This window comes from Lissotriton vulgaris, chromosome 1_1, assembly GCF_964263255.1.
Source record: "Lissotriton vulgaris chromosome 1_1, aLisVul1.2, whole genome shotgun sequence".
NCBI classification, from domain to species: Eukaryota; Metazoa; Chordata; class Amphibia; order Caudata; family Salamandridae; genus Lissotriton; species Lissotriton vulgaris.
In genome coordinates this window covers 924,837,494-924,861,333 of record NC_141685.1, presented here as the reverse complement: position 1 = coordinate 924,861,333, position 23,840 = coordinate 924,837,494, and the positions used below count along the sequence as shown (strand labels likewise).

General features: G+C 47.1%; 1 protein-coding gene across 1 annotated transcript in view; it reads left to right on the top strand.

Moving 5' to 3' along the window:
- MAST1 (microtubule associated serine/threonine kinase 1) overlaps positions 1-21,944 on the top strand; it is a 237,263-nt gene extending 215,319 nt beyond the window's left edge. The window contains exon 25 of the mRNA XM_086959098.1: positions 14,768-21,944. Within this exon, the coding sequence (XP_086815224.1) occupies positions 14,768-16,674 (1,907 nt within the window). The 3' untranslated portion in view covers positions 16,675-21,944. The remainder of the gene's footprint in view (positions 1-14,767) is intronic.
- Positions 21,945-23,840: the final 1,896 nt, after the last annotated feature.

Genomic DNA, 23,840 nt, shown 5'->3' with positions numbered 1-23,840 from the left:
ATCTGCAAAAGCTCTCCGTCTCTCTGGAAAAACGGGATTCTTCCAAGTGCCTGAAATCATGCCTACAGTGCAATATTAAAGGCGCCAGAATCGCAGTTGGCTGCAGCTGCTGTATGTTATGTCTAAAACGTGAGCCGATCAGCCTGAACAACAGCTACCTTGTTATGATAACCTTGGAGGCTTTAGCACTCACTGTGCAGACTAGGGTCGCGATGTAAGTCTAGGAAATGACGAAAACAAGCCTTTCTCATGTGAAGTAATTCACGCAGCCTAACTTGCAACAACAGCTATATGCAGTGTCGTGTGCAAAAGCCGCAAAATGTAAAATGGCGTTCCAACTTCTAATAAGCCTATGCTAACATAGCAATGTGCGCCACAAGACCCAGCCCTCACTACAATAGGCAGGGGAAGAAAATTGGAATGAAACTGTTGTTGATGCGCTGGGGCGGGTGTTTTATGGACTCAGTGGTAATGACTGAGCACAGCACCCTTTGTTCTACAAGAGAGGAATCTGCAGGTAGAAGTATCCCTCAGAAGAAATAGTTACTTAACTGCCACCTGGGCTTTGTTCTACCGGTGAGGAATCTGCAGGTAGACAGAAAGAATGTTACAGAAGGTAAGTAACTTTTTCTTTCTACTTGTCCTGTCTCCATGATCTGTTACAAGAGCACGATTCCCCCACCTGCAAAGATAGTAAGGACTTCTGACTCTGCTTTGTGTATTCAAGAGACCAGCATCCAGAGTGCTTTTCAAAAGTATACTTGTGTGGGGGGTAGTGTTGATAGGAGGTGATGGCCTCTCTCCTTGTTATAAGTTATCATTCTTCAGTAATGGATCTTTCATAGATTCACATGCTTGAATCATCCCCGTCATTGAGGTGTTAGTCCCACAGTACATTCTAAAGCAGTAGAAGTAGTATCAATAGCTTGCAACAGTAAAAAGACATCAACTTTTGTAGCTTATGTATATCGTTGAAGAAAAAGAACCAAACTCCAGCCACTCAGGCGATAACACTCTTAGAGCACTCCCAGCAGAGGCATCTTCCCTCATATTTTCTACTGCATGTTGTGTGACAGGGAGTCTCCCTGAGCTCTGCTCTGTTTTCTTCAGCTTAACTCAGATTTGCTATTTCCAAACTACTAAATACTACATCAGGATGTCAGAATATTTCAAGAAAGGACTCTTTAGACCTTGTGGGACCTGTGGAAAGAAAGGGCTGCATCTAGAAAGATCCTCATAAGGAATGTATATATTGCCTTCATCCTACCTACAAGGTAAAAGACCGCACATATTGTAGAACCTTTTCCTCAAAAACTCTCAATAATGACAAAAACTGCTGTTATTTCTGAGGAAGAAAACAATGAGGATTCTGTCACCTCGTTTGAAAAGCCTAAGTAAAGAGAAAGGTCACAAGGGTCACCAGAGGGACACAAGCAAGCTTAAAAAAAGGTACATCATGGGTCTTCAAAAGGTTCTTCACATAGAGAAAAGCGAGAAACTACTTCGTCTGAGACAAAATCAGAACCCTCTACTCCATCCACAGCCTTGGCTTTAAAGCCTGCAAAACCCTCCTCAGACTCACCTCATTGACAAAGATGAAGCCGACACCGTTGGTGACGTGTCACCACCATCGAGGACAACACCCGTGACAACGCACCCAGGAGAGAAGATTTCTTCATCGTTGGCAATGAAAAAGAAACCTCCAATGCTGGTTCTGTCACCGGATTTGACCTCATGGATGGGACACCAACCTGCTCAAGATGATCTGCGCCCAGAGTATACCTTCCCTAGTAAAGTGTCTCCCTTACCACCAAGCCACTTGTTGCACTTGACAACAAATACAGCCCTTTTGGAGCAGATCATAGCCCATTGTAGCTCCATGTTAAGTATCAGGAGGAGGATGATGATGGTGCAAGTTATTAATACAGTCTGCTAGTATATCATGCCAATAATATGTTGACCAACAACATCAATATATGGAGCAGTCCCATCATTTCGCTCCACCTGAGGGCATGGTCCTGGTCCCCATAGCCTTGGCGCCAGACCTACAGGGTATGTTGAAAGACTACTACAAACATTTCCCTACACCTGCAGGGACAATCTCATCACCTATGTGTCCAATACCTCCAGCACCTAGATTGCCAGATCCTATACCGCCACCTGTTACACCTCGAATGACACCAAAGTCAAACATTGCCATTCCTCCTAGAGATGATCCATCCTCTTCGGATAATAATACGGAGGAAGGTGACATTCAGGACACCCAGTCAGTGGCCAATGAGTAGGATGACTATCTCATCCCCACACCTTCTCCTTCACCGCCACAACAAATACATTCTTCACAAGATGATATTGGTGCTTTTCATACTATAATGGAATGAGCCGCTACACATTTTCAGCTCCCAATGTCAGTGAAGCAATCCAATTGCTTTCTGTATGATTTTATAGAACAGTCCTGGAAAACTGTTAAAGCAGCCCCTACAGTAGATTCAAATAATGAAAATTACTGCCAAAGTGACAGTGGTTGTTCTGAGAATAGACAAAAGTCTCTGTTATGTCTTGTAGGATATCCAAAACCAGACTCCGTTATCACAGAGGCTGCCCAGGTTTGGTCAAAGAACCCTTCCACACAAATCTAAACATCGCCTGATAAGGAAGACAGATGTCTTGATAATTTAGGGAAGTAGTTCTCCACCATCTCAGGCACAACAGTATGCACTGCTCTGGATATTTTGGGCAGATATGACAGCCAGATGTGGTCGGACATTGCCAAATATCTGGATTTTCTGCCAGAAGATTAGAAAGTCGAAGAAAAAAACATTCTGCTGGAGGGAGAAAGAGCTGCGTCGGAATTTATAGATTGTGCTAAGAACATAGCTTTCCTAGATTTCCAGCAGCTCACTGGGTAAGCGGTCCTGAGATGCCAAGATTGACTAAAGGCTACAGCATGTCGTCCTGAAGTCCAAACAAAAATACTAGCCATGCCATTTGATGGCGATGCCTTGTTTGGTTGGCACATTCACAAATCCTTACAGGCAATAATGGTGCACATGGACACTGCAAGATTATTGGATACCTTACAGTTCTGAAAAACACCTTTCAGAGGTGCCCTCGAAAGAGGTGCATATTCCTACCATGGATATCTGTGGTACCAGCTGTACCAACCCTATCAGCAGTTCCTTTTGGCCTGCTTATCCGCAGCACCAGCCATACCGTGTGTGGAAAATGAGCCCATAATCCTATCGATGCCCAGGCCGCTGGCGCAAACCGCCTCTTAGTTCCCATGTGAATAATTACCAAATAAAGAGACGGGCGCTGGAAGCAGGAATCAAGAACAGAGTTTAATACTCATGAGGAGAGCCAGTCATTTCGGACACGAAACACAGTGTCTTTCGGGAGGTGCTCTAACAAGTGAGCTGAGACTCTTGCTTTTATACCTTACAGAACACTTGATAACACAATCAGGACAGTATGACGCAAAAGAAAGACATCCCTATAATCCTCGTGTCAATCCTACCCCACACGTGTTCACAATGGGGACCCTTGACCTGCTGATAAGAGGGGAGGGCAATCACGCAGCTGAGTGTTTCGTAGGATGTGTACGCCTGATCATAGCCCAGGGGGTGGGGTGGCTAGGATCAATAGTGGGTCTCTTGAGGAGGAGTGACTTCATACAATAAGGGCAGTAAATGGTATCTCCTGGCTTAGGCGATGGCCTCGGACATGTGTGGTCAGCCGGACTCGGGGGAAGGGGTCATCAAAGGAGTGGTATTCATGCCGCGTGGACAATCGAGCGCGGAGGGAAGGCTTGTCAACAGAGGGGCATTCATGGAAGGGAAGGAGGTGTTGGTCAGGCGCGGCCGTGACTCTCAAGGACAGGGCCTTGCAGAAGAAGAAGGTTTATGACTTGCCCATGTGAGGAGAAGGGAGGGGTAGCCAGGGTGGACACAGGGACAGAGTCACAGAGAGAGAGAGAGATCTTATGACCCGTACATGAGAGAGCGGGGGCAGCCAGGTGCAGCTGGGGAGGGCTACGTCAGCCAAGGCGAAGGATGCTTCTTCAAGGGGGAATGGGGGGTTTTGCGCGGGTCAAGCAGGAGAGTCGCCTTTCGCAGCGGGGTCGCACAGGGGGAGAGGGTTTCATGGCTTACGCATAAGAGAGGGGGTTTAGGATATGCGCAGGAGGGAAGCCGGGGGTTCCAATGGGTAAATAGGCCATGGTGCCTAAACTGGCTGTACATATGCATAGGGGTATGGGCTCTTACTGGCAGAGTGATACGGTCAATAGTTTACGGTATTCATGGTGCTCACAGGGAGAGGAGTGGGAGAAGAAGGGGAATGAATGCTGTCTATGTACATCAATTTCTTCAACTTTCACAGTCGCCCCTTTTTACATAACAGCAGTCATTTTTGCAATTGATGGGTTTACAGGTAGACAGGCATCGTTGATGAATTAGCATTTTGTCGATACTAACATTTGGCGTACAATCATAGACAGTTAAGGTGATGGGCAGAATGCAGTACATAGAAAATTGCTTTTCGTTGAGTTCCTAACAATTAAACGCACTACATAGCAAAAAAATCTTTCTGACTTAAAAAATGTGACCAATGAACAGTTTTGACCAGGTAGTTGAGAGCGGAATTCAGTTCAATACACAATATTTCTTCGTCACAGTGTCTTTTTGTCAGTGAGCCATCACTGGTAGGCTCTAGTCCGTGTACTTTCGTTGGCGCTGTTGAGCACCGGCGGTGGAGCTATAGGTCCAGCTCGGTTCTATCCTTACGCGTTGCAGGGTGCGGTCAGTCCTCTGCTGTTAGACCACAGTCCTGTTCCCTAAACAATCCGGTTGGTGGCGCCTTATGCTCGGCACCCATAGTTCTATGGCGGCACCCTATTCCCAGTGGAATGCGGTTCTTTCCCTTGGCAAAAAGTCACGTGGAAAAGAGGGTGAGTGTGGTTCAAATAGTCGATAGGTGAGAGGGCGGAGTTGGGTCAGAGTTCCTGGGACACGCAAAAGGGACCAAGGGAGCAAAGGATAACAAGCAGGCAGGCCCATCCATCGGGCCCAAAGAAGGGGGACGGAGACTCCAGGCACACGTGGGTTAGCAGGCGGGGGGGGCTTCGAGGCGGCCCATCGTTTTTCATTTTCCACGTTGAAATTGCGGTCTCGTCCTGTTGCTCTGCGGCTCCACCTTTGGTCGAGGTCACACGAGTCCCAAGATCCGCAGTCAGGCTGTACGTCACATCTGACCCATCTCCTTCGGTGATCGTGAATCTTTGAATAGGTACAAGACAAGGTTTTAGAGAAATGGCAGAAGAAGATATCTACGCATGTGAATTCCTCCCTCAATTCTACGCATTTGGGAGATACGCTCATTGGTCACAGTCAGAGGTCCTATTACCAAGCAGTGCTTGTGTCAGCATTCCTACTGAGTTTATGGCAGGTTTATTCATTGTCCTGTTTATAACTCAAGTGGGGATAAATGAGATTCCCATCAACTGTGCGTTACATCATATTCAACATTACGGAGCATTTCCCTTCAGGACTGGCTAACATTTTCAGACAGGGCGGGGGTGCCATCATCGACAGTCAGGTAAAACAAGATTTTCTCGAGGGTCAACAGCTACTCATGGTCATCATGTTTATATCCGGGACAGCAACCGGGTTCTATCAAAATGGGGCGGGGATGCTTCGGGCGCTTACGCTTCGGTGCAAAAAGGGGGGTGGGGCAATCTGGGCATTGGGGGTCAATCTAGACGTTGGCGTTCGTCTCTGAAGAACAGACATAAGGTGCCATTGACATACAGTTCCCCTATAAATGGCCAGATTTGGGGGACTTTAGTCGTCTTACCTGTCCTTTCCTTCTCAGCCAATTCAAGTTCATTCATTTTGCAGAAAGGAGAGGCAGTAATATGGCGAGATACAGTCATTTTAGTTTTCGGTCAATTTCGCTGAACACCTTCGCGTTCAATATGTATCAAATCAGACTGGTACCGGTGGGGTACAGTTTTACCAAAAAGAGGGAGAGAGAATAGGGAGACTCTCATAGAGAGTGAGAGTCGTCCGCAATCTAAACGAGCCATTCGGTACACGTATGACATGTAGAGAGAGAGATAAGGGGGTGGAGAGAGAGAGAGAGAGAGAGAGACGTGTACGAAAATAGGTCATTTAGTGCGCTCACAACACGGAACAGCAAAGGTCAGGTAACACGCAGATACAGACAGAGGGAAGACATAAATTCGTACATTACACACACACAAACTCAGACAGGGAAGACGGCACATGTATTACACATATACAAGACATTCACGACAAGACAGGAAACAGTTGTTAGCCTACAAGATCTGTTTATATATATATATATCCTACGTATCTTTACTATCCTATTTATCTACGTGCTTAGCTCTTTCTACCCTTCCCCCCTTTCCCTTCTCGCTTGTCACGCCTGCGAGCGTTCCCAATTACCAATACTCACACCTCGGTTGGTCGATCAGTAATTAACCTGGTCGTGCTAGTTACCCATGGCTGGATCTTAAACCATTTTTCTGTTCCCTCCTTTGGTGGGAAGTTCTCCAGGCTGAGGCAACGGCAAGTATTGATCGGGAGAACAGTCGGACAGCTTGGCTATATCTATAAGAGTGTGAGAAAGGGGGTAGTGCATTTTGAACATCAGCAACATTTCTAACTTCCTAGACGGGTGGTGCCGTAGCAACCCTTACCCGTATAATTTTTCTTTGTCCTTTCCCTACCTAGTCAAACGTCCAGTTACATTATTTAACACGTCATTTCTAGTCAATTTTTCGTCATTCAGTACCTGTCCAGTTTCTATGTCAGTCCATCCTCTCAGTCGCTATGTCCTAAGGAGGAACAGTCATGTTAAGCCTACGTCTTTTAAAAACTTATCGTTATAACGACTACACACATATTCCCTCTTTCCCTTTTTCGTCGGTGGTCCGACCGTCGCTCTTCCACACTTCAGCCGACGTTCTGACGTGACCTGCAGAAGGGAGGGAAAAGAAGGGGTGGGGGGGCAGCATTCAAAGTACATCAGCATGTAGTAGTCCAAAAATGTTTTTACCTACCACCTACTCGACCTATCTCCGCGTACTGCATTTCTTTACCATCTCGGCGTTTAAGCCTAGAGGGACCAGTAATGTCAGATAGATGATCATTGACGATCTACATATCTACATGAGTTACTCGGTCGTAACCCTCTCTGTCGGGGGCAAGGGTGACGGCCAGGTGGCATTTCTGTGGTGTCGTTTTAAGGGTGTCTAAAACACTTTTCCTGGCTGCCTGCGATACATAATGTAGCTGCTAAATATCTGATCCCTTTTGATCTACATCCTTCATCATACTTATTCTTCGCTCACAGTAGTAGGGCATCCAAAACTCATTAATGCAACTGCTACAACCATGCTTTCTTTTTCAAAATACTTTTAATAAACGAAATTGGTGGCAGTTCATTGCATAAAGTGCAGCAGTGCAATAAAATCGTATTAAAATTTTCTTACAGAGCAAGCATGATGCATGTCAAGAATTCAGTTTTAATTAATTCATAAATTCATTATCCAATACTCATTCTTTATCTAAATTACACCAATTCATTTTCCAAATCATAATCAGTACCCACCCTAAGTCAGTTCATTATCCAAGCACATACGCAACATCCTTCATATCTACTTTCATTATCCAAAAACTGCATATAGATCTCGGGACAACAAGCTGCGCAATCAGGGTGCAACAAAGTTTATTCAAAACGTCTCATTTTGTGTCGGCGCCATTTTGGGAGGGGTTAGGCGAGTTCCAGCATAGTCAGAATGTCTCTAGTCTCGCATGGTTGGCCCAGAACCTTCCGTTGGCAGTTCAAAAAGTTTTGTGCTATGTGGTTAACAGTCTAACAATATGGACCATGAGTCAAAGAGTGGGAAGGGCGGCAACAATTTTCCTACCGGGTCATCCTGGTGTTCCTCCGGAACTGAACAAGTCTGTGCCGTGGCTGCATTTTAGCCATTTCCAATCCGAGGCTGGTGCCGGCAGGAGTTGCACCGATGTCGTGGTTCCCAGTGAGGGGGCGGGGGCGCCCATGAGGAGGGATCGGGGTGCCCCCCCGGCTCTCATAGAATCTTCAAGGTCGAGGAGAGAAGGCATGGAGCGTGTGCCCGTCCTGGGCAGAAGACCGCTTTTTGATGTTGACCCTCTTTAAGTAAGAGCATTGGGGTGTCGCTGGAAGCCTCCGCCTGGAGGGAGGTGGGGGAGGCTCGTTCGCGTCACCTCCCCCTTCCAGCGACCCCGCGCCGTTCCTCGGCTCCGTCGCTTCGATATTGGCCGTGCTGGCTATTGCAGATGGGGGGGGTGGTCGGCGGCTGAGGCAAGACAGCCCCCCCTTTTCTCTTGACATGTGGCGGGACTACCTGGAACTGTCCAGGCGTCGACATGTGGCGGCACTACCTGTAACTATCCAGGAATTTGACATGTGGCGGGACTACTTGAAAGCGCCGCCATTCTCGCTTCTGGCTTCGGCCTTCTTCGTGGGTCGGACCAGGCGAGAGACAGAAGGGGGGGGGGGGTGGTCGGTGGCTGAGGCAAGACAGCCCCCCCCCGTGGCCTGCAGGGCAGCAGAAGAGGAGAGAAGGAGAGGTCTCTGTCATTCTTTGGACCGCCTGCCCAACATCATCTCCTCCTGACCGTGGCCAGGCGAGCCCCTCGTGCCTCGAGGCCTCGCCTTCCGGATGGGCGTAACCGCGGACCTGTTGCACTTCGGGAGCTTCCGGAATGGGGGTAGGTACCTATTGGATTGTTTCTATTTCATGTGACCGTTATTTGGGCGTGGCGGGCAATGAGGCAGGCATGTTGGGAGCAGGAACAGGCAGTGAAGCCTAGCTACCTCGTGGCTATTTTTGCTGCCAAACTTTTCGCCATTTTATATTTCTTATTATGAACTATTTCTAATGTTTCTTATTTTTAGTGAAGTCAAAAGCTCATCAGGGGGTTACTGACTTAGCCTGATTTCCTTTTCTATTTTTCTTTCTCTTCCTTAGCGTGTTTCGAGCTAAAGCTTTCTATTAGTAGGGAACGGTGATCACTTCATATTTTTTATGTGTCCTTTTCAGTAGGGGGTACTTCTGGACGGACCAGACGAGTTCCCTCCAATAAATGGTCCGGGGTGGAACGAGATTATCGATCGAAAGGGGAACATATATTCCTTCATTAGGGTATCATCCTGGACAGACCGAGCGATGTACTTCCATTTACTAGGGTAGCCTCCTGGACGGACCAGATGATCTACTTCCACTAAATGGCCCATGAGCGGGGAGCATATGTCCTCCATAAGGGTAGTCTCCTGGGCGGACCATGCGAGCTACCCCCCAAATAACCAAACAGTGGGGAGTGGGTAGGACTGACGAATTCACAAAGGGGCATAACCTACCCTTTACTACTTGCAAAGACTAGATAGAATATTTCTATTCCACGTTGTTTGCAGGCAGAAAATACCTCAAACGAAACAATTCCTGGAACAACAATGTCCAGGCAACCAACCAATCAGTGGGGAGAAAAACAGGCATGACGGATTACAACGGGGACAAATGTCTGCATTACCTGCCCTTCGCTATCCAAAAAGGAAGACAGAATATTTCTACTCGTCTCAGTTTGTAGACAGGGAAGATCTCAAAGAACAACAATCGATTATTAATCGACTTCAAACAATCCAGTGGGGAGAAAAGTAGGCATGACGAATTACAACGGGGACAAAAAGTCTGCATTACCTACCCTTCTCTATCTGCAAAGAGGGACGACGTTCCTATTCGCCGCTGTTTGCAAACAGAGAATGTCTCGTTCTCAGAAGAGAACCAATATGTCAAGTAGCCTTCAAAGCTAAATGAACCAATACCAACAATATCAGTATACAAATACCGATTCCAATACAAACAATCAATCAATCAGGTGGACAGAGCCACCCTACCAATCAGGCGTAAAAACACCCTACTTAATCTTACCCGGACCGGACCATACGGATAGTTCTTCGACTCCCTCCTCCAGCGCCCGATCGTTCTCTTACTCCATGTAGCATTCCTATGGGATTCCAGTCAGGACAATAGGTCACTCAAGAGAGGTCAGTTCAGAATTGGTGAAGTTCTGTCGATCGGCAGCCGGGCGAGGGCCCTCTCAAGGCAGGCATACCCCGATCATTTAGATGTTCACTTCTTCGTCTGGATCTCTCTTATCGGACCCTATGTCACTGATGGACCCCGCGTTGGGACGCCAATTGTGGAAAATGAGCCCATAATCCTATCGATGCCCAGGCCGCTGGCGCAAACCGCCTCTTAGTTCCCATGTGAATAATTACCAAATAAAGAGACGGGCGCTGGAAGCAGGAATCAAGAACAGAGTTTAATACTCATGAGGAGAGCCAGTCATTTCGGACACGAAACACAGTGTCTTTCGGGAGGTGCTCTAACAAGTGAGCTGAGACTCTTGCTTTTATACCTTACAGAACACTTGATAACACAATCAGGACAGTATGACGCAAAAGAAAGACATCCCTATAATCCTCGTGTCAATCCTACCCCACACGTGTTCACAATGGGGACCCTTGACCTGCTGATAAGAGGGGAGGGCAATCACGCAGCTGAGTGTTTCGTAGGATGTGTACGCCTGATCATAGCCCAGGGGGTGGGGTGGCTAGGATCAATAGTGGGTCTCTTGAGGAGGAGTGACTTCATACAATAAGGGCAGTAAATGGTATCTCCTGGCTTAGGCGATGGCCTCGGACATGTGTGGTCAGCCGGACTCGGGGGAAGGGGTCATCAAAGGAGTGGTATTCATGCCGCGTGGACAATCGAGCGCGGAGGGAAGGCTTGTCAACAGAGGGGCATTCATGGAAGGGAAGGAGGTGTTGGTCAGGCGCGGCCGTGACTCTCAAGGACAGGGCCTTGCAGAAGAAGAAGGTTTATGACTTGCCCATGTGAGGAGAAGGGAGGGGTAGCCAGGGTGGACACAGGGACAGAGTCACAGAGAGAGAGAGAGATCTTATGACCCGTACATGAGAGAGCGGGGGCAGCCAGGTGCAGCTGGGGAGGGCTACGTCAGCCAAGGCGAAGGATGCTTCTTCAAGGGGGAATGGGGGGTTTTGCGCGGGTCAAGCAGGAGAGTCGCCTTTCGCAGCGGGGTCGCACAGGGGGAGAGGGTTTCATGGCTTACCCATAAGAGAGGGGGTTTAGGATATGCGCAGGAGGGAAGCCGGGGGTTCCAATGGGTAAATAGGCCATGGTGCCTAAACTGGCTGTACATATGCATAGGGGTATGGGCTCTTACTGGCAGAGTGATACGGTCAATAGTTTACGGTATTCATGGTGCTCACAGGGAGAGGAGTGGGAGAAGAAGGGGAATGAATGCTGTCTATGTACATCAATTTCTTCAACTTTCACACGTGCACCACCAGCATCCGCCTACTCCAAGCAACAGCCATGGAGAAAAGAAACGATACCAGGAAGAGACACTGACAGGAAACCATGCTGACATCCTAGTGCCAGTTACATCTCCTTCAACATACTATTCGGTCGGAAACTAATTTCCCAATGCCACCATCAATGGCAGAAGATTAAAATGGATAAATGGATCCTGAATCTTAACACATATGGCCATACCCTGGAGTTCACACAAATTCCACCTACCACTCAACCAAAATGAGCACCTACTTCACATCTCCATCTTCTCAGGAAAGAGGTGTTAGTGATGCTGAACAAGGATGCAATAGAGAAGTTCCCACATTCTCAGAACGTAATGGGATTCTATTCCCACTTTTTCCTGGTAAAGAAGAAATCGGGAGAAATGCATCCCGTGCTAGATCTCAGAAAGCTCAACAAGTACAAAAAGAAATCCTTTCGGATGATCAGTGTCTAAGAGATCCTACAGCTCCTCAATCACTGAGATTTCATGGTGTGTCTGGATTTGCAAGATGCTTATTTCCATATCCCTATCCATCCCAATCATTGCAAGTTTCTCAGATTTACAGTAGCCAACACTGACTACCAGTTCAAAGTCCTCCCCTTTGCTCTAAGGTCAGCCCCTTTGATATTCACAAAATGCCTTGCTCCAGTGGCAGGCTGTCTGAGGCAGAAAGTCATTCAGGTATTTCCATACCTAAACGGCTGGCTCATAAAAGCTCCATATGCCCAATAAGCACTGAAGGTCACAACAATGTGTCTAAGGATGTTTCAATCCTTGGGGCTCATAGTAAATTTCAAAAAGTCTACCCCGTACCTCTCAATAAGGTTACATTTCTTAGGAGCAACCCTAGATACATTACAGGGCAAAGCATTCTTGTCCACAAAAAGCAAACAAAACTCATTACACTAGCTCAAATCCTCTCAAAAAGTATGTTTGTTTCTGTTCGCCTTCTCAAATCTCTTCTTGGCATGACGAGATCAGCCATTCTCTTAGTACCTTGTGCTCGTCTAAGAATGAGACCTTTCCACGATGAACTGTCCAAGCAATGGGTTCAGATGGAAGGTTCATTCGACAATGTCAGTCAAATCACACCAGCTATGATAAAGGTGGTTTCTTGGTGGTACAACTCCAACTAATCCAGAGGTCTTCAAACTTTGTGATGCCGAGACCCCCTTGTAAAACCTTTTTAGGCGTAAGGACCCCCTTCCAACAAAAGTTTCTAGAAACTGGTACTCCTCATCATCAACTTTTGACAACCATAAATGCGCCTGTTAGACCTCATCACAGCCGTCCATCATTCATCCACCCACACTTTCACACATCCATCCATCCACCCTTTCATCCTTCCATCCATACATCCATCCTTCCTTCATCTATCCACCCTTTCATCCTTCCATCCATACATCCATCCTTCCTTCATCCATCCACCCTTTCATCCTTCCATCCACCTTTTCATCCATCCTACAGCCTGCTCCCCCAGGCCCCCCCTCTCAATTTGTAGTCCATAAATTTTTTTTATGAAATTACGTACTATTGCTATTATCTACCAGACGTGCAGCAAAATAGGCTTACTTAGAATATCCGTGTTCCTTTTCAGATTCAACATTCATTGATTTTTTTTAGTTACCCTTTGACATTACTATAACTTTAAATATGCTACAATACAAGAATTTTCAGCAATCGAGGAAAAATTTTGCTTTGCCACTGAAAACCTTTTAATACAAGGAAAATGTGTTCGTATTTTTTTGGGGACTTTTGCTGTTATTTGGCACCACCACTAGATAGCGCCTGTAGTCTGCTGCCTTACCCCGCTATATTGAGGCACCAACCCTGGTTATATGGAGGAAGAGTGACTAATTCAACACAGAAGAATAAAGATTATCCCAAACTGTTAAAGCTTACCTTTAATATCAGGATAATGCTTTGCATGATGCACACTACAGCCTGCTCCCCCAGCCTCCCCCCCCACCCCCTCCTGCCCAGCTCATGTATGTGAGCCCAGCTTAAACAGCTTCAGGGACACACACACACAGCCACACCCGAGTACTTGACAGGTCTTTAAAAGACCTTTTACTTGTTAATGAGGCTTGGATGTTTTTCACACCTCGGTGTGAATTAGACCTCCGCCTTGAGCATCCTCGATCAGCCCAACGCCTGAACTGCACTCTGCAGAATCTGCGACCCCCTTTCAAGGACTCCACGACCCCCCTGTGGGTCGCGCCCCACAGATTGAAGACCTCTGAACTAATCTCTCATCAGGCCTAATGTTTCTATCTCCAGTTCCCAAGTACATAATCACAACACTGGTCTCGATAGAGGACTGGGGAGCTCATGTGCAGGATCTCCGAATAAGTAGCAAATAGAATCCCTTGCAGTCCAAGATGCATTGAAACTTACTGGAACTCAAGGCAATTTCCCTTGCCCTTCAAGCCTTCCTGCTGAGGATTCAGGGATCACCAGTGTTGATACTAACAGACAACACTACTTGTGCGCATTACCTCAACAAATAAGGCGTTACAAGATCTCAGATCCTCTCCCTGGAGGCGCAGGAAAAATGGAAATGGGCATTAGCGCACCAAGTATCCAAAAAGGCTGAACATCTGCCGGGGGTGAACAACATTTTAGCAGATACTTTAATCAGAACAAATCGAGCTGTCACAAATGGGAGCTAAATCAATCCATTCTAAGCACCATATTCCAACACTTGGGCAAGCCAAACTTGGAAATGCCATTTTTGCGCAAACTGTGACCCTCAAAAAGGGTTGTGGGGAATGTGTTTTTGTTCAGATGGTCAGGTATTTATGCATATGCTTTACAACCATTTCCCCTCATTTCCAGGCTTCTTAGGAAAATAAAAAGAGAACCATGCTGGCTAATACTCATTGCTTCAATGTGGCCCAGCCAACACTGATTCACAGAACTTCTGCTGTTATCAGAAGAAATGCATATTCAGCTGGAGCACTGGAAGGATTTGCTCCCACAAGCAGGTACTTCATGCGAACCCGACTTCTCTGCACTTATTGGCCTGGCTCCTGAATACTTTGAACTGAACTACAACCTCTAGATATTCTGGAGCACTGTAGAGATATCTGTTGTAAGCTATTTATATTACTCCTGCTGCGTTAGAATGTACAGTGGGTTCTCACCCTGACAACAGGGAGGATTCAAGCATGTGAATCTATGAAAGATACCAATACTGGAGAACGAGAGTTATAGGTAAGTAGCAAGTTTTTTCGAGATCATGGGCTACTTCTTGGTTTCATCCTTGTATACGCATGCTTGTAAAGTGATCCACTTGTCTCTTTTTCCCATAGGCACTTCTTCCCAGAGCAGTTCTCCAGCCTCCAGCACACCCAACTCCCCAGCCAGCTCCTCTCACCACATCCGTCCCAGTACTCTTCATGGGCTGTCTCCAAAACTGCACCGCCAGTACCGTTCAGCTCGCTGCAAGTCTGCTGGCAACATACCACTCTCACCGCTGGCCCACACGCCTTCACCCACCCAGTCCTCCCCGCCTCCGTTGCCCGGACACACCGTGGGCAGCTCCAACACAACACAGAGCTTCCCAGTCAAGCTGCACTCCTCACCACCTGTGGTACGGCCGAGACCGAAAAGCGCTGAACCACCACGATCACCGTTGCTGAAGCGGGTCCAGTCAGCGGAGAAACTGGGCTCACCACTTACTTCGGAAAAGAAGGTGGTGATGCGCAAGCACAGCCTGGAGGCTTCACACTCCGACTACAGGAAAGAATTCCACGGGGAACTGGGCCTGCAGAGCCTGGTGGAGACGGACGGTGAAACATTGGCCCTCGGAGAGGCAGGAGCGGTGAAGCAAGTGGCCATGCGCAGACTAGGGCGCCAAGAGTCCCCACTAAGCCTCAGTGGTGAGGCCTTGCTTGCTACCCGGGCAGAAAAGAGCAGAGAGCTCCAGGAGCCAGAGATAAGCACCCCCCTTGACTTGAAGGGCAAATCCACAGAAGTAAAGACAGATGAAGTCAAGATGAGAAGGCCGACTTCGACCATGAAGGGGGAATCCAATCGGCATGGTGAGAAAGAATGGGAGAGACACAGGTATCCAACTCACATGAAGGGTGACTCTAAAACTCTGGAAATAAATCTATCTTCAGTGGAGCCCCCAAGAATCAGTGCAGCAAAGGAAACACATCCAAGTAGTCAGAACGAGGAGCTGAGTAGGGGGCAAGCACTATGTAATAGCTCCATGAGTTCAGGAAATGGCCGGGCAGTGCTAGCCAAGGATGGCACCAAGACCAATGACAAGCACACATTGACCAGTTCCCTGCCTTCAAGTCCATCCACAGTGAGTTCTTCCAAAGTGGATTTGATCTGTAGTAGTGGGGGAGTCAAAACTCCTGAGAGAGGCCACTCTGATGATCGGAAGGTGGGTTTGGGGGATCTGCTGTCCAAGAAACACCAAGGGGTGCAGACTGAAGACACCTATTTGGCCTCTCGCTGTCAACAGAAGGCCTTAAGCCCAGTCCAGGAGTATGAGGTCATCAGGCGAAGTCCCCTTGGGATTAAAGAAGCCACAGATGAAGTATCTTCTTTGGCTGAATATTGCACTAATATGAAAACTAGGGGGTGCTGGACAGCAGACCCTGTCCAGGTCCCTCAACTGTTGGCCAAAGATTGCACCGAGAAAGCTCTTGCCTGGCCAGAGACCATAAAAAAAGTTGAGAAAGAGCACTTGCCTCCAAAGGAGAATCCTCAGTCTGCCTGTCCAGACGTGACTCGAGGTGTGCCACCAGGTCTCATGCCAAATCGATCCAACACTGTGGACCAAGATGGCTCCGCCAATGACGTTATGAGGGTTCATCATAATGGCTGCCAGAAGGAACGATGGTTCTTGGAAGTGGTTGAAGAACACACCACATTGACATCAGCTCCTGCCAAATGCAAATCTGCCTCCCCAAAGCTATCACCCTCTGGCATAGAGCAGGTTGATTCCTTGTGTCTAGGCGCTACCACAAAAGGGGGGCTGGCGACAGCAGTGAAAAAGGGCATCATCGAAGAAAAACTCCTCATAGGAGCCCCGGAGCAGAAAAACAAAGAAGATCGCAAGTCTGTAGACAAAACGCCTCTGGGGTGCACTACTGGCCAGACCAGGTTGGACGTGGAGCCCATTGCAAGAACCCCTGCATCCGGGGTTGTGACAGACTTGGCCCAGGGGGCAATTGGGGAGAAAAAGGGCTCTACGCACTAATGAAAAAATATGATGGCTTTTGAAAGAGGCCCTGCCCCCAACAGAACAGTGTGAGTGAAAGTGGTATTGGCAGACGTGCCTTGTAGGGGACGGTTTGAACACATTGTTCATGGCACAATTAGTAGAGCGGATTGTTGGGGGAGGGGGAGGTGTGGGGGTACAATAGTCAGTTTACAGCTCTGAAGGCGAGTGTAACATAAAAACACCGCCATTTTGATTTTTCATTAAGAGCGTCTGTTCCCACCTCCTATTGCCAGCCTTTAGTGCTTGATCTGCTGCGGTGCACTTGTTGAGCCCTCCAAACTGTAGAGTACTGAGGGACTTCTGGGGTCCCACTTCTAATTGAACGTCTCCCTGGTGCTCTGGCTGGCCCAACCTGCACACATCCCTTCCCATTTCTGTGGCAGCGCATGCCCTATGTCTGTGCAAACTTTTTTCTGTGCATACCAGCTGCTATGTGTCTGTAAACATATGTTTAAGCAAAGTCTCAACTAATCCGAGTCAGTGCTAACCATGCGCTTAGTCTTGTCCCATCCGAGTCATGTGGTGTTGGGGAAAGTCGGGTTCATTTTCTGGATCACTTGATGACCGCCTCAGGAAGCCTGTGATGGCCCAGAGCATCAAAATGGAGGTTGTGATCGCCACCCCTAGAGAGGGGTATGTCTGTGGGTGCAAGTGTGATTTATTCTGTGATCCCCAATGACCCTCAAATGCCTCAGCTGCCAGCCGAGACCTCAGTGGCGATCACACCTGCTTAACCTCCAAGACTAGAGTACCTGAGACACCGATTGTGACTCTCGCACAATGGAACCCCGTGCAATTCTTCACAATACAAAGAGCAGCCATCGGATCAGGAGACCGACGACCCACTGGCACACCTCTAATGCACATATCATTATTGTTATGGGGGTGAGACCTTCTTCCCTAGTCCTTGTGGGATACATATTTTAGGGCTACAAATCCTTTTTTGTAGGTTGCTATTCCAGTTGGGAAACACTGCGTTGGTAGGATTCGTAAAACTGTAATAGTCAGTATGGATAAAAAAAAGTTAAAATGTCAGAGCTTTAATGAACACAAGCAGTTAATGGAGGGCTGAAGTGTAATCGTGAGAGTAGGTCCCACCTAGACGCAGTTTTTTTTTTTTAATTCATGAACGATTACCTAAATGGGTACTAGGGTGCAAACAATGTAGGGAGTTTGGAAGTGAGATAATAGGGGAGTAGGTGCAATGTCACTTTTTTACCCCTAACTGAAGCTGTTATCACTGAAACTATGTTTTGGTCAATTTCCAACAATCCGAATAGTGGCTCAAGGAAGCTGTGCTTGTTGGTCCACCAGAGCTCAGGTCCCAGGTCTGTCCTCTTTTACTACTAGAAGGCAAAGGGGAGCAGTCATTCTGTTATTTTTTATGATCATTTGGTTCAAATGTCTATGATGTCTTAACGTATGCCTAATATATATATATATATATATATGTATATATATGTGTGTGTGTGTGTGTATATATATGTATGTATATATATATCTCCAGGATATAGAGCTAGACCCACATCTGTATAGTGCAGCTCTTTCTATGCAATGTTTGACTTTGATTTCTTGCCGCAGTGAATTTGATTATGTTGAGAAATGGCTGTATTTCCTCTTTCTGAAAGAGACTTGTCATTGTGTCAATGGTTGATTACGTTTTTATCCTCTTACAACTGGATGCTGGAGGCCGAGGCTTAGGATCGTCCTTGTGCAGTCGCTGAATAGGCTGCATCTAACACGGCCTAATTGTAGGAGTTTGGAGTCATATGATGGTAATCTCTGCAAATGATAGGCTCACAGAGTAAGCTCCACCCCTTACAGGATTACACGGGGGCCTTGGGGACATGGTTCTGCAGTATAAACGTCTTTGGAATAAACATGCTCTCTTCTCTGTCTTGGTAGTCCTACTAAGGAATTGCAGTTTATTAGGCATGACGTCCTGCAAACGCCTCCTCAACATTATAATGGTACCTTCCACAGGAGCACTCTCTCAACTTGATTACAATATAGCCATAGGTTATCGTTGCCTACTTGCACCTACCTGTAACAGCAAGCTCCGAAACAACTTAACACAGTGCACCAAATCACATGATCATATAGTGCGCTCAGTTGTGCAATGGAGATGGGGCCAACCACCCTTACGAAATATACAGTGCCCTCTCCCCCCACAAAGGCAACAGACTCAACTTCTTGGGTTAGGGCGCAGCAAATTTACTTCACATGAAACAAGGCGGTATAATAACCACAACATACCAATAACATTACACAATAGAAAATATCGCAAAATACACTGCAAACCAGAACACAGCTTTGCACCTATCCTTTTTACATCCCCATTTGGGGACATCATAGTACAGGAAGACCGGGTGAGATAAACTGACACATTTCTGACAGCTCGAGAGACTTTATAGGGCATTGGTCCCTGCTGGGGCATCTCATGACTCTTGGTCATGCCCCACCTAAACTCTGGGGTCCCTGAGGTAGGGCTAGAAGTGTAGTGCCACCAGCAGGCCAGCCCTCCACCCAACCAGCCTCACCCCTGAAAGGCTTCTCCCGAAGGAGGCAGCCAACTGGACAACTTAGTGCCCTCAAGCAGCGCAACAGTACTGCAGGACAAAGAGGAGAGCTAATCTCCAAGACCTGACCAACCACACTTGTGAAACTTTTCAGACCACCACAATCCCAGTGCCATGCCACGCCCGCTGTGCTGCTCACTAATCTGTAAGGCAAACAATCATTCAATCTGCAACTCCTGCAGCACATCAGTGGTCAGGGAGAGCGTCACCGGGGGGTAGCCCACTTTTAAAGGGGTTCTACTCTGCCCCATCTCCTCCGTTGCCTAACTCATGACCACTTCCGGCCATAACCCACTTCCTTGGCCATCCCAAATTCCACGGTGGAGTTACTAATGGCGCCCACCCGCAAATGGCCGATGGGCTCTTGGCCATTCATGATCTCCACCCACTGGCAACTTATTCTAACAGCAAACTCCCACCCTGCTAATTGCGAGGACAGTCTTGGGTGAATCGCATTCACATGAATAATAAACTGTGCCCCCCTGTGCCTTTCTGTAACAGCAAACCTGCCACTGAGCGCCATCCCAGCAGATCGCATGAGCATCATGACTTTCTCTGCCCCGGCAGCACCTTATAACAGCGAGGTCCACCCCACCGACAAAGCACAGTTATGATTGAATCACACAAGCATGTTTAGCGAGCTTCGCCTCTGTCAGCTTCCTATAGTTCTGTCTCTTAGCGCTGTCCTGAACCAAGCAAATGGATGACCCTAAATGAGATCTGCTTCCCCAAGTAGGTTCTTAAAATTAAGTAGAGTTATGAGCACTTTATAAATGACCATTTCCTGACTGATCCCATGATCAACAGTGAGCTCTGTCTAACTGGATCACACAACAGTGCACTGAGGCCTTGACACTGTAACATGACAGGATGCTCTGTCTTATACAAAATCACATTACAGCAAGAGCTGCAATGTTAGGGTCACATGACAATGAGCTCTACCCCTAACAGGGTCACATGGAAAGGAACTCTACTCCAATCACATGAAAGTAAGCTTTGCAGGTGAATGGAGTACAATACAGTGAGCCCTGCTCTGTCATGATAACATTACAGAAAGCTCTGCACTGAACAGGATCACAAGGCAGTGAGCACTGCCCCAGACAGGGTCACTTGACTAAGATACATCTATTACAGTATCACCTAACATTGAGCGTCCCTTCTGGAATTGATCACCTGACATAATTGTGAATATTAAGGCCACACAGCGGATGTATGACGGTACAATGCATGCTTTTACAACGCGTACCGTTACGACGCAGGTTTTACAACGCAAGTCGTTACAACAACTTGCGTTGGAGGGCACTGGATAGTGAATAGTTTAATTTACTAGTTCAATTCCAGTCCCCGTGGATAGTAGGGAAGGTGTTGGATAGTAAATTAAACTATTACCTATCCTAGAGCGCCCTCCAGCGAAAGTCGTTGTAACGACTTTCGTTGTTAAACCTGCGTCGTAACGGTACTTCGTTGTAAAAGTTCCGTTGTAAAGGATGTTCCCCCACACAGCAGGTTCATATGTCTCTCTAAGCCAAGCCCCGCACAGCATCGCATTATAGTGATTTCTGCCCTCTACCGCACAGCACTTACAGTTTCTTACATGGCAACATTTGGCAATAGATCATGGAGGACCCGGTTTATCACATTCATTTGCAATGAAGTGAAGTAGTTTAAAGGTGATATGGCTAAAAAAAGACTTATGCATAAATAGGGGGTGATGTCATGCTTGCAGTATCATGTGACAGTCAGTGCTCCCCCCCACTGGTTCAGCAAGGTCACATGACTAAGCTCTGCCCCTTACAGCATCACCTGAAAGTGAATTTTGCCCTGTAAGCAGATCACTTGACAGTTGACGTCTGGACTGTACAGGACACATAACATTGAACTCTTTATGCCAGATTAGGCCACATGACAGAAAGCTCTTCCCTCCACCCCCAAAATAGGTCACATGTTTAATTTCAGCATATTGTTGCCACCTTTCTCAGTCAAATGTATCAACCATTTGTTTAATGTTTGCTGTTGTCAAGTGGCCAAAAGCTGGTTGGTAAAAAACAGTGAGTTTTAAATTTTCAGTATTCTCTTGTAACATGGCAGTTACCCCTCTGTTTCTTTTAATAATCATTTGGAAATAATTTATACAGCTCTCAAATACTTTCTAAATACTTCTTGGGTTTCTTGAAGTTGGTTTCTCTTTCAAAAGGCACAAAATGGCCGGATTTCACTGCTTTAGAAAATGTTATCACTGGCACATACAATTACATTTCAGGTCAAGCCACCAAAATTCCAGCAACCCTTTCTCAACCCTTTACATTACATGACAATGAGCGCCACTTGGGGTGAGTTAATTCTCTCTTATATCGCGGAGTGAGATGCCACTACACTACAAAGATTTTTCAGACCTGCCTAGCCTTTGCCCTCCTGTACAGAGGGCCCTTCACCCATCCCTGGCATGGTCAGTTGAACACCTTGACAAGTCTCTTCTGCGAAGAAACAGTGGGATATCGCTGTTTTGGTGGGATTGTGAGTATCATATGCCTTGGATGGGGAAGGGCAGCGAAATGGTGAAGATGTCAGTTTGTGTGTTGTTCTGTGCTATGTCCGACAGTCTCATGGGTGTGAGAGAGATTGGGTGGAAAATATTATCAAATATAAACAATAAAAGACTGCACCAAGACTTTGAGCCGGGCTGCTCCTGTGTGTCTGTACTGCGTGGGTGCTCACTAACCTGATGTGGTGGTCAACCCCCTCACCTAGTCCACGGAAGAGCCGATACCTTCAGCTGGCCTGATCTTTGGAGGAGCCAGTGGCCTCATGTGATTGATCCTTGGGTGAGTGGATACACTCATGTGATACATAGATGGTCTGTGGGAAGAGACTGAAGTTCACAAGTAGACAAGATTGGGTTGCTGTAAGAAGGCCTTTGGCTACATTGGGGTTGGCTTTGGAGGGTGTTTTCTGTCACATTCAATGTTTTCCGGATTGTGGCCGTATTGCCCCAACAGTGCAGGACAAACGGCTCAATCTACTATTCTCTTCCATTGAAGCCTTGAAGAATTTACATGCTTGAATCATTCCCAGTCATCATGCAGGGAGTTGCACAATAACATTACATTAGCAGTAATCCCAAATCGCCATTGGAACTCAACGAAAAACACTTGTTGTACTCTCATTACCTCATGGACCCACACCCAAGCCAGAGAGGTGAAAGCATATGATCTCCACTTGCCCAGAGGCCTCAGATTTTTCACTGCACATCAAGTAGTCAGGTAGTCCTTTTCAATGCTTTACTCACAAAGTCTTTCTTCACATGTTTCCTGCTTCTACTTGTCACCTCCTGTAAGAAAATGCCTCTATTTGGTTGTATGGTCACCTCCAAGGGTTTAGACAGATACTGCTGGTTTGTTGACTCTGAGAGTGCATTTAAGCCTGCTAACCAGACCGCAGGGCAGTGCCCTGACCCTAAACTTGCTTGTTGAATTGACGAACACCCAACTGGCATGAGATAATTTACGTCTAAGCACTTAGTATAGGATACTAAGGGCACCCAAGGCATGTCATTTAGAATGTCACCCCAAGGATTGATGCACTCGTTGTGCCTCGCTGGGTGTGACACAGCTAAAACAAGCTTCACAGTCTGCCATTGCAGACTTGAAGAGCAGTTTTGAGCTGCTAGCCCGACTTTGCCATTTAACATTGGCACAGCCAAGCCTCCTCAAGTATATGCATGAAGTATATGCATATGGGTATACCCATATGCATATATGCATATGGGTGAAGTATATACATATTTAACCCCTATTACAGGCTACCAAGCCTAATGCAGGGTGCAGCATATTTCACAGGCAGAATATATATTTTACATGTTCTGACAGTAAAAACACAAATCTGTTTTTTAAGCATGGAAGGACATGGTTGTCCCATAAGGAGCTTTCTGTCCTGCTGGGGAGACCTGTAATGACTCCCCGGAAAGAAGACAATAGATGCCAACACTGGCGAGAAGTGTTGCCTCCCTTCTGCAGGAAGCCATACAGGTGATGGCTCAAAAGGCAAGCTTCAAAGGAGAAGCTGCATTTGAATGGCAAATGGGGAGTTATGCTATGTTGAAAGTGTGTAGAATGGTGCATTTGGGGATAGCCAGATACCACACTTCAAAAGAAGGGGTCATCAGGAGGGAGGGAACCTGGTACCCCATTGGCTACCAACCGCATCCTACCCTGAGGGCATTTTCTGAGCATAAATATTGTACCTCTGGTACACAGATCTCTACTGGAGTGGGCGAAGGACCAAAGAAGGACTGGCCTGCTGCACAGAGGAACCGGCAAAGAGAGGCTACACCTGCGTAGGCTGCTCCTGCTGATCCTGGTGCCTAGCGAAGGAGAAGGGGGTATGCCTGCTGTGCCCTGCTCGTGAAGAGGTCATCTCTAGAGCCCAGAGAAAGCAAGAGACTTCAAGGTTCAGTTGCCTAAATATAAGTTCACAGCACAGGGCCACACTAGCTGAAGAAGCCTGCGGGGGGGTGGCTAGTTGGTAGCTCAGAATCTTCACATCCCACCAGCCACCACTGTACAG